At 40.6% G+C, this 11,168-nt stretch overlaps 1 protein-coding gene across 2 annotated transcripts in view; it reads left to right on the forward strand.

The window, feature by feature from the left end:
* Positions 1 to 8,641, forward strand: part of MMD (monocyte to macrophage differentiation associated) — a 31,950-nt gene extending 23,309 nt beyond the window's left edge. For both annotated transcript variants that reach the window (XM_065909924.1, XM_065909925.1), the window contains exon 7: positions 6,701 to 8,641. In XM_065909924.1, coding sequence (XP_065765996.1) covers positions 6,701 to 6,901 — 201 coding nt within the window. In that variant the 3' untranslated portion in view covers positions 6,902 to 8,641. The remainder of the gene's footprint in view (positions 1 to 6,700) is intronic.
* The last annotated feature ends 2,527 nt before the right edge of the window (positions 8,642 to 11,168 follow it).

The raw sequence follows: 11,168 nt of genomic DNA on the forward strand, positions 1-11,168 counted from the left end.
TCCATGAGATTTTCCAGTTAAGAATGCTGGAGTGGATTGCCATTTTCTCGTCCAGGGGCTCTTCCTGACCCAGGGATTGAACCCACACCTCTTACATCTCCTGCTTTGGCAGGTGAGTTCTTCACCACTAGCACCGAAAATATTATATTGAGCAAAAAAGAAGCTAGACCCAAAACTCTACATACAGTATAATTCCATTTATGTGAGGTTCTAGAATGGAGAGGCTTAGTCTGTGATAATAGCAACAAGAACAGTGGTTGCTTTAGTGGAAGGGGTTGTCTAGGATTGGGAAGGGGTACCAAAGAACTTTGTGGAGTGTTAGGATATTTGTATATCTTGATAAGGGTGATATGAGTTACATAGAAGTGTGTACTTCACAAAACCTTACAGTCCACTTAATATCTATGCATTACACTATATAAGTGAATCATCAATCTTTAAAAGACCTTCTTCCCTCCTACAAAAAGGACTATAACTTCAGGAAACAAAACACCTTGGTCTTGGTTCAAATCCTGATTCTGGTATACTTAAAAGCTCCGTGGCCATGGGTAAATTATTTAACCTCTATATATTCTAGGTTTTTCATCTGTGGAGTTGGGATAAAAATACTACCTAATTTAGGGTTGTGAAGATTAAATGAATGTTTCAAACATTTAATAGGGACATAGAAACACAGTAATGGTGTTGATAATGAAGCAGACATAATCTGGTTTTAAGATTAACTATGTTCTGGTTCTTTGAAAGCTGATAAAGCAGTACTTATTTCTCTGACTTTAGTCTCTTCATCTCTAAAATAAGGAGGCTGTGTTAGATGAGTGACTCTTAACTGGGGGGTCAGATGCTCCTGTAAGAATCCTACCCCTCCCTTAGGAAAACGTAACCCTCTCTAAAGAAAAAGTGTCCCTAATACACGTACACAGGGAATTTTGTATTAATGTATATTAATTGCTTTATGACCTCTAAGAAATAATAAATGTGTCTGGTGTTTTGTTTTGCTATGCTTTACTTTTTAAATAAAATGAAATCTAACTGGAGTCCCATCTTACCAAGGTTAAGGAGCGGTCTAAGAAGTCTCCTTCCTCATTGTTTGATCCTGCAAATACCACGGTGCTCATGTGAATTTTGAAAATGGGGCTGACCCCTCACCCCGGCCTGGGTCCCCATGCCTGGCTTTGTGTCCAGTGCAGCCATTGCCCTAGCCTCGGCCCAGGCAGGCCACAGCACTGGAGCTCCCCACGTCCCCTGTTGGACTTGCCGTGGGGACCTGCTCCAAGGCTCCCAAGGTCGCAGCCGCAGGGCCCAGGCCTCCGGAACACCCACACTGTCGTCCCTTCCAAGGCCTGCCACGATCTGCCGTAGGTTCCCACTCATCCTGCAGCACCTGAGACCTTCCGGTTCCTCATCTCCAGAAATCCTGGCGAGTTTGTCCACCCGAATCTTTTTTTTTTTTTTTTTTTTAATTTATTTATTTTTTTTAAAATTTTTCAGTGGGTTTTGTCATACATTGATATGAATCAGCTATAGAGTTACACGTATTCCCCATCCCGGTCCCCCATCCCACCTCCCTCTCCACCCGATTCCTCTAGGTCTTCCCAGCCCACCAGGCCCGAGCACTTGACTCATGCATCCCACCTGGGCTGGTGGTCTGTTTCACCACAGATAATATACATGCTGTTCTTTCAAAACATCCCACCCTCACCTTCTCCCACAGAGTTCAAAAGTCTGTTCTGTACTTCTGCGTCTCTTCTTCTGCCCTGCATATAGGGCCATCGTTACCATCTTTCTAAATTCCGTATATATGTGTTAGTATACTGTAATGTTCTTTATCCCTCTGGCTCACCTCACTCTGTATAATGGGCTCCAGTTTCATCCATCTCATTAGAACTGATTCAAATGAATTCTTTTTAATGGCTGAGTATTATTCCATGGTGTATATGTACCACAGCTTCCTTATTCATTCATCTGCTGATGGGCATCTAGGTTGCTTCCATGTCCTGGCTATTATAAACAGTGCTGCGATGAACATTGGGGTGCACGTGTCTCTTTCAGATCTGGATTCCTCAGTGTGTATGCCCAGAAGTGGGATTGCTGGGTCATATGGCAGTTCTATTTCCAGTTTTTTAAGAAATCTCCACACTGTTTTCCATAGTGGCTGTACTAGTTTGCATTCCCACCAACAGTGTAAGAGGGTTCCCTTTTCTCCACACCCTCTCCAGCATTTATTGCTTGTAGACTTTTGGATAGCAGCCATCCTGACTGGCATGTAATGGTACCTCATTGTGGTTTTGATTTGCATTTCTCTAATAATGAGTGATGTTGAGCATCTTTTCATGTGTTTGTTAGCCATCTGTATGTCTTCTTTGGAGAAATGTCTGTTTAGTTCTTTGGCCCATTTTTTGATTGGGTCATTTATTTTTCTGGAATTAAGCTTCAGGAGTTGCTTGTATATTTTTGAGATTAATCCTTTGTCTGTTTCCTCATTTGCTATTATTTTCTCCCAATCTGAGGGCTGTCTTTTCACCTAACTTATAGTTTCCTTTGTTGTGCAAAAGCTTTTAATTTTCATTAGGTCCCATTTGTTTATTTTTGCTTTTATTTCCAGCATTCTGGGAGGTGGGTCATAGAAGATCTTGCTGTGATTTATGTCGGAGAGTGTTTTGCCTATGTTCTCCTCTAGGAGTTTTATAGTTTCTGGTCTTACATTTAGATCTTTAATCCATTTTGAGTTTATTTTTGTGTGTGGTGTTAGAAAGTGTTCTAGTTTCATTCTTTTACAAGTGGTTGACCAGTTTTCCCAGCACCACTTGTTAAAGAGGTTGTCTTTTTTCCACTGTATATCCTTGCCTCCTTTGTCAAAGATAAGGTGTCCATAGGTTCGTGGATTTATCTCTGGGCTTTCTCTTCTGTTCCATTGATCTATATTTCTGTCTTTGTGCCAGTACCATACTGTCTTGATGACTGTGGCTTTGTAGTAGAGTCTGAAGTCAGGCAGGGTGATTCCTCCAGTTCCATTCTTCTTTCTCAAGATTACTTTGGCTATTCGAGGTTTTTTGTATTTCCATACAAATTGTGAAATTATTTGTTCTAGTTCTGTGAAAAATACCGTTGGTAATTTGATAGGGATTGCATTGAATCTATAGATTGCTTTGGGTAGACTAGCCATTTTGACAATATTGATTCTTTCAATCCATGAACACGGTATGTTTCTCCATCTGTTTGTGTCGTCTTTGATTTCTTTCATCAATGTTTTAGTTTTCTGTGTATAGGTCTTTTGTTTCTTTAGGTAGGTATACTCCTAAGTATTTTATTCTTTTTGTTGCAAAGGTGAATGGTATTGTTTCCTTAATTTCTCTTTCTGTTTTTCCGTTGTTAGTATATAGGAATGCAAGGGATTTCTGTGTGTTAATTTTATATCCTGCAACTTTACTATATTCATTGATTAGCTCTAGTAATTTTCTGGAAGAGTCTTTAGGGTTTTCTATGTAGAAGATCATGTCATCTGCAAACAGCGAGAGTTTCACTTCTTGTTTTCCTATCTGGATTCCTTTTACGTCTTTTTCTGCTCTGATTGCTGTGGCCAAAACTTCCAACACTGTGTTGAATAGTAGTGGTGAGAGTGGGCATCCTTGTCTTGTTCCTGATTTCAGAGGAAATGCTTTCAATTTTTCACCATTGAGGGTGATGCTTGCTGTGGGTTTGTCATATATAGCTTTTATTATGTTGAGGTATGCTCCTTCTATTCCTGCTTTCTGGAGAGTTTTAATCATAAATGAGTGTTGAATTTTGTCAAAGGCTTTCTCTGCATCTATTGAGATAATCATATGGTTTTTATCTTCCAATTTGTTAATGTGGTGTATTACGTTGATTGATTTGCGGATATTAAAGAATCCTTGCATTCCTCGGATAAAGCCCACTTGGTCATGGTGTATGATTTTTTTTTTAATATGTTGTTGGATTCTGTTTGCTAGAATTTTGTTAAGGAGTTTTGCATCTATGTTCATCAGTGATATTGGCCTGTAGTTTTCTTTTTTTGTGGCATCTTTGTCTGGTTTTGGAATTAGGGTGATGGTGGCCTCATAGAATGAGTTTGGAAGTTTACCTTCATCTGCAATTTTCTGGAAGAGTTTGAGTAAGATAGGTGTTAGCTCTTCTCTAAATTTTTGGTAGAATTCAGCTGTGAAGCCATCTGGTCCTGGACTTTTGTTTGCTGGAAGATTTTTGATTACAGTTTCGATTTCCTTGCTTGTGATGGTTCTGTTAAGATCTTCTATTTCTTCCTGGTTCAGTTTTGGAAAGTTATACTTTTCTACGAATTTGTCCATTTCATCCAAGTTGTCCATTTTATTGGCATAGAGCTGTTGGTAGTAGTCTCTTATGATCCTTTGGATTTCAGTGTTGTCTGTTGTGATCTCACCCTTTTCATTTCTTATTTTGTTAATTTGGTTCTTCTCTCTTTGTTTCTTAATGAGTCTTGCTAATGGTTTGTCAATTTTGTTTATTTTTTCAAAAAACCAGCTTTTAGCTTTGTTGATTTTTGCTATGGTCTCTTTAGTTTCTTTTGCATTTATATCTGCCCTAATTTTTAAGATTTCTTTCCTTCTGCTAACCCTGGGGTTCTTCATTTCTTCCTTCTCCAATTGCTTTAGGTGTAGAGTTAGGTTATTTATTTGGCTTTTTTCTTGTTTCTTGATGTAAGCCTGTATTGCTATGAACCTTCCCCTTAGCACTGCTTTTACAGTGTCCCATAGGTTTTGGGTTGTTGTGTTTTCATTTTCATTCGTTTCTATACATATTTTGATTTCTTTTTTGATTTCTTCTATGATTTGTTGGTTATTCATAAGCGTGTTATTTAGCCTCCATATGTTGAAATTTTTAACAATTTTTTCCCTGTAATTGAGATCTAATCTTACTGCACTGTGGTCAGAAAAGATGACTGGAATGATTTCAGTTTTTTTGAATTTTCCAAGACCAGATTTATGGCCCAGGATGTGATCTATTCTGGAGAAGGTTCCGTGTGCACTTGAGAAAAAGGTGAAGTTGATTGTTTTGGGGTGAAATGTCCTATAGATATCAATTAGGTCTAGCTGGTCCATTGTATCATTTAAGGTTTGTGTTTCCTTATTGATTTTCTGTTTAGTTGATCTATCCATAGTTGTGAGTGGGGTATTAAAGTCTCCCACTATTATTGTGTTACTATTAATTTCGTCTTTCATACACGTTAGCATTTGCCGTACATATTGCGGTGCTCCTATGTTGGGTGCATATATATTTATAATTGTTATATCTTCTTTTTGGATTGATCCTTTGATCATTATGTAGTGTCCTTCTTTGTCTCTTTTCACATCCTTTATTTGAAAGTCTATTTTATCTGATATGAGTATTGCGACTCCTGCTTTCTTTTGGTCTCCGTTTGCGTGAAATATTTTTTTCCAGCCCTTCACTTTTAGTCTGTATGTGTCTCTGGTTTTGAGGTGGGTCTCTTGTAGACAGCATATATAGGGGTCTTGTTTTTGTATCCATTCAGCCAATCTTTGTCTTTTCGTTGGGGCATTCAACCCATTTACATTTAAGGTAATTATTGATAGGTGTGGTCCCGTTGTCATTTACTTTGTTGTTTTGGGTTCACGTTTATACAACCTTTCTGCATTTCCTGTCTAGAGAAGATCCTTTAGCATTTGTTGAAGAGCTGGTTTGGTGGTGCTGAATTCTCTCAGCTTTTGCTTGTCTGTAAAGCTTTTGAATTCTCCTTCATATCTGAATGAGATCCTTGCTGGGTACAGTAATCTAGGTTGTAGGTTATTCTCTTTCATTACTTTCAGTATGTCCTGCCATTCCCTTCTGGCCTGGAGGGTTTCTATTGATAGATCAGCTGTTATCCTTATAGGAATCCCTTTGTGTGTTGTTTGTTGTTTCTCTCTTGCTGCTTTCAGTATGTCCACCCGAATCTTGAGCCCTGCCTCTGTTCTCTTCGCCTGTCATTCACACAGCCCCGTCTCATTTGGAGATGAGTCAAGGTCTTTGAAAACCAAGAGTACTTTATAAAGTCTGCTTTTTGTGCTAAAGCACACCTGACTGTTAATTTCCTGCTGAGCTAAAAAAACTCCCAGGCACAAAGACCAAAAGGCCTGGAGCATCTAGAAGGTTAGGAACTGTATTGTGCTCTGTGATCTCAGAGGTCACTCCTAGCAGTGGTTTTCCGAATGGCTATGCCACAAGCTCCCAGAAGCAGAGGAAGGGTCTGAGAAAAGCGGTTCATGTAGAACAGAATTTGAGGACGACAAAGGGAGTGAAAACCGTGCTGGAGATGTGGGTTATAAGCAGAGCGGCTTGAGTGTACGTTAGTAGGGAAGAAGGTTCCTCAAGAGAAAGATGAAAGCCAGGGACTGTACTTTATTAAAATGAATGACCATTCATTTTAGATGCGATTGCAGTCTGCTTAAACAAGCTACAGATGAGCAGAAGATGCTGCTTTTTGCCACAGGACCTATAACCTGATTGCTTGGTGAGATCCAGACGGCCGATTCAGAGGGTAATCCAGGTCAATTTCAGTGTAGTTCGTGTTTCCAGATAAGGAGTCTGTCTGCAGAGCTGCTTTGTTGTCTGGAAAATCAGGAGACTTAGGGGGCATTTGCAGGGATGTTTTTAGCTGTCATATCAGAGTAACATCAAGATCTTTTCTTTTTTTTTCCTCTGTTGACAGAACAACACGGATGGACTTCATGAACTTGCCTGCGGGGGCTTAATTTATTGCCTGGGAGTTGTGTTCTTCAAGAGCGATGGCATCATTCCATTTGCCCATGCCATCTGGCACCTGTTCGTGGCCACGGCAGCTGCAGTGCATTACTATGCCATTTGGAAATACCTTTACCGAAGTCCTACAGACTTTATGCGACATTTATGACCAATCTGTACTAGGTCTCCAAACCAGTATTATTTCAATTATGGCACTTAGGAGTGGGATAAGAGCTGAAAATTGCACAGAGGAAGAAAAAAAGAAGACAATTGCACTGACTTTCTTTATATCTTTTGAATATAATTACTGTGAAAGTATGAAAGCTGTGTTCTGGAGTTTTCCCCCTCACAGCAAGTAAATAAGGTAGTGAATTAACTATTCATTCCATTCCACTATCATGAAGGACTCTGGAGAGACTTGGCCAACTGATGTTTACAAACCAGAATTTTGTAATTTAATTTTACAGATTTTACTACATGATTTTTCTAAATTACTAGGTCAGATTGTAAAAGTCAGTGCAATAACGAAACTTCCTTTTTAAGAGAAAATTATTTCTATCACTTTCCCATTAGCTGTTAAAGAATCATGAACAGAACTTACACTACTTTTTACCATGTTTCATCTTGGCATACGTGGTTATTTTTAAATAGAAACTTCAGTTTTTTGTAAATTTTTAAAAAATACTTCATTGATGCACATCTCTGTGGTTCTTCATTCATGTGAATTTTTGCAGCAATCTTTCAACATTCCACAAATGAACAAACATTATACCTCTTCTCTGATAGTTTTATTAAGCATGGAGAAATTGCCAATTTTTAAAAACTGCAAGTTTTCCAAAACTTTCCTGCCAACCTCTGACTCTGAATTCTGTGCTGCTTTGGGCCACGTATTTGACCTAGTTTGGTTTCCCAGCAATAGAAAAGTATTTTGATATCACTAACTTTTTCAAAAGATAGAACTTTTTCTCTATGTCTTTGCCATGTCTCCTTCAGGGTCTTTTCCCACAGAAGATGAGTATCTAGTCTGTATTAAGAGAGGATTGCTGGCTTGGCCATCCACTGAACACTCCTGAAGAGCGTTATGAATTACAGTGAATAGCGGTCATGCCTGTCTGATGCCCAGTGATTAAGTTATTGGCACTTAGCTTTATATTACCAGTTTGATAGTCATTTTAAGTTGTGGAGCTAAATGCATAAATTCACATTTCTACTTTTCCTTTGCATCTCCTGATACACTTTTTTTCATAGAAAAGTATTTAAAGCACTGTTTGGCAAACTCATGTATCTATTGTCCATCAGTTATATCCTGGCTCAGTGGAGTGATATTTAATATATTGTTTTTGGTTTTCCTTCAATGTCTTATATTAAGATTAACATATTAGTTGCTTTTTGGTTAATCTGCTGTTGGTGTTTTAATAAATAACCTTGCGTTTAGATCTGGTGCTGATATTGCCTGTTTTTTGGTGATGGATTTGATCACTGGAATTGTTAGTTTGACAGTATATTGAATTCAGTTCATTGAAATTTTGTACTGATGTAGCCTTAAAGGTGTGTGTATGTTTAGAACTCTGACTTTGATAAATTATATGGGAATGAAGAACAGAAGAACTGCCTTTTGCTGGTGAATTCTTAAATAGGCAAAAGTGAAAATGATAGTCGCTCAGTCATGTCCGACTCTTTGCAACCCCAAATAGGCAAGGTACCCAGTGAAAACACCAACCAGACCATCCCTTCTGCATGATTCTGAACATCTGGATGCCTCTTGTTTTGTTGTGTATATTTAATTTTAAGTGTATTAACTTTTGTGGATTCATTTGAAGTCTGCTCAAAAGTACCACTGTCAAAACCACTAAAATGTATGTAAAAAAATTGTGCTGTAGACTAAAATAAAATTGTTACTTGGACTTGTTCCACTGTCTCTAAATTAGATGACTGTGAAAATGATAATGCATTTTTGAACGCCTGAGCTCATCTAGCATATGTAATTCGTATACTAGCCTTTTTTTTTTTTTTCTTTTTTGAAAAGTCAGGATGGAAAGAAAAACAAATGTACCTTGTCATACAGAATTTTCTTGTCCACTTTTTGATAATCAAATTGCCAGAACCAGTGCAAACATTAAAATCAAACCACATTTTCAGCTTAAAATATACTAGTCTGGGCCTAAGGATTATACATCTTATAAATGATGTATCTTTACCCAGAGAAGCCTTTTGGTTTAGTTTATATAATATCCTGTAAGATTGAGCTTACAAGCTGTTTTGTTACCAAGCCAGACACATGTTGTGAGTAACAACTCTATGAGTGTTGGATTTCTCCCTCTTCTGCAGAGTAAGAAACAGTCAGGTTTACCTGCCTCATACTCATTCAGGGAACTGGGAATGGAACCCAGCTTCTCTCCAGGTCTGAAGCCTCCTGTTCACTTTGTATCATAGCACTGTCAGAGTCAGCAAGAACAAATGGATCAAGAAATTTGAACTGAGAACTCATCAGGCATGCACATGGAAAAGAAAACAATTTTCATGCAGTTTAGGACCTCAATAAACCCTCAGGCAAACCTCTGTCAAATCTTAATTTTGAAGATTGGGTGTCTTGAGATTTTATTTCGAATTCTGTTGTCTAGTCCACCAGGGTAACCTCATCTCTTCCTGGAGCGTCTGCTCACTCTGTATCTCCTTCCTTATCAACTGTTCAGTCATTCAGTCCTTTCCGACTCTGCGACCCCATGAATCACAGCACTCCAGGCCTCCCTGTCCATCACCACCTCCTGGAGTTCATTCAAACCCATGTCCATCAAGTAAGTGATGCCATCCAACCATCTCACCCTCTGTCGTCCCCTTCTCCTGCCTTCAATCTTTCCCAGCATCAGGGTCTTTTCAAATGAGTCAGTTCTTCACATCAGGTGACCAAAGTACTGGAGTTTCAGCTTCAGCATCAGTCCTTCCAATGAACATTCAGGACTGATCTCCTTTAGAATGGACTGGTTTGATCCCCTCACAATCCAAGGGACTCTAGAATCTTCTCTAGCACCACAGTTTGAAAGCATCAATCCTTATCAGTACCTCCAGGCTAAACTGTTTTCTGAAGGCCAGGTCTCTCTAAATCAACTGCCTCTTCCCCACCTCCAGCACATTGTACTCTCCCAGTCCCAAGCTGAGGGCGTTATCTTCATTCCCCCAACAAAGCCATTTCTCTGAAGTGTTCTATCCTGGTTAATGGCATGGCTCTAGCTGTCTGCATCCTGATTTCTCTCACTGCCCCCAGGTACCCCGGATTCAACCAGACAGCCAAAGCTATCACCTCTGCCTCAGGCCCAGCTCCCTGATCTGGTTCCTCACCCCATTTCCCGCTGCAGGTCCTTACAAAGCCCTAGACGGTGATTCTAAACCTCTTCCTCATTTGTGCCCGCCACTGGTCACACTCAGACAAGCTCATCCTCCACGCTTACAGTGTCATCTCCCAGAAAGAATGAGGATGTCTCTCCCCTGCTTCAGGACTGCCACAGACAGCTGTATGGGTCTGTATGGCTCAGGCCACCTTCTTGTGGCCTCATCACATGCTCAGTTCAGTTCAGTCGCTCAGTCGTGTCCGACTCTGCAACCCCATGAATCGCAGCACTCCAGGCTTCCCTGTCCATCACCAACTCCCCGAGTTTACTAAAACTCATGTCCATTGAGTCGGTGATGCCATCCAACCATCTCATCCTCTGTCGTCCCCTTCTCCTCCTGCCCCCAATCCCTCCCAGCATCAGTCTTTTCCAATGAGTCAGCTCTTCGCATCAGGTGGCCAAAGTATTGGAGTTTCAGCTTCAGCCTCAGCCTCAGTCCTTCCAATGAACACCCAGGACTGATCTCCTTTAGGATGGACTGGTTGAATCTCCTTGCAGTCCAAGGGACTCGCAAGAGTCTTCTCCAACACCACAGTTCAAAAGCATCAATTCTTCAACCCTCAACTTTCTTCATAGTCCAACTCTCACATCCATACATGACCACTGGAAAAACCATAGCTTTGACTGGATAGACCTTTGTTGACAAAGTAATGTCTCTGCTTTTTAATATGCTGTCTAGGTCGGTCATAACTTTCCTTCCAAGGAGTAAGCGTCTTTTAATTTAACGCTGACTCTTCCTTATTCTTTCCCCGACCGAACCCCAGGGACTTGCCCCGAGCCGGACGGCGCCTTCGTACTTGTGATTTTGTACCCGCTCTTCCTCGGCTTGGAAGGCCTTTACCCCCAGCCAGCGAACACCTGCTGGGTCCAGACCGCCACCAGCGCCCCCAGGCTCCGGCCCCAAGCGCCCTCCCTTTTGGGCCTCAGCTCCACTGCTCCTCTGTGGCCCCGCCCTTGGCCCTGGGGAGCGTTTGTCTGTCTGCCCCCTCTGTGGCCCCGGCCGCCCCTCTGCAGGCCGGAGCTGAGTTTCACCCAGGTTCGTCCACAGCC

The sequence above is a fragment of the Muntiacus reevesi genome, chromosome 18 (assembly GCF_963930625.1).
Source record: "Muntiacus reevesi chromosome 18, mMunRee1.1, whole genome shotgun sequence".
Lineage (NCBI taxonomy): Eukaryota > Metazoa > Chordata > Mammalia > Artiodactyla > Cervidae > Muntiacus > Muntiacus reevesi.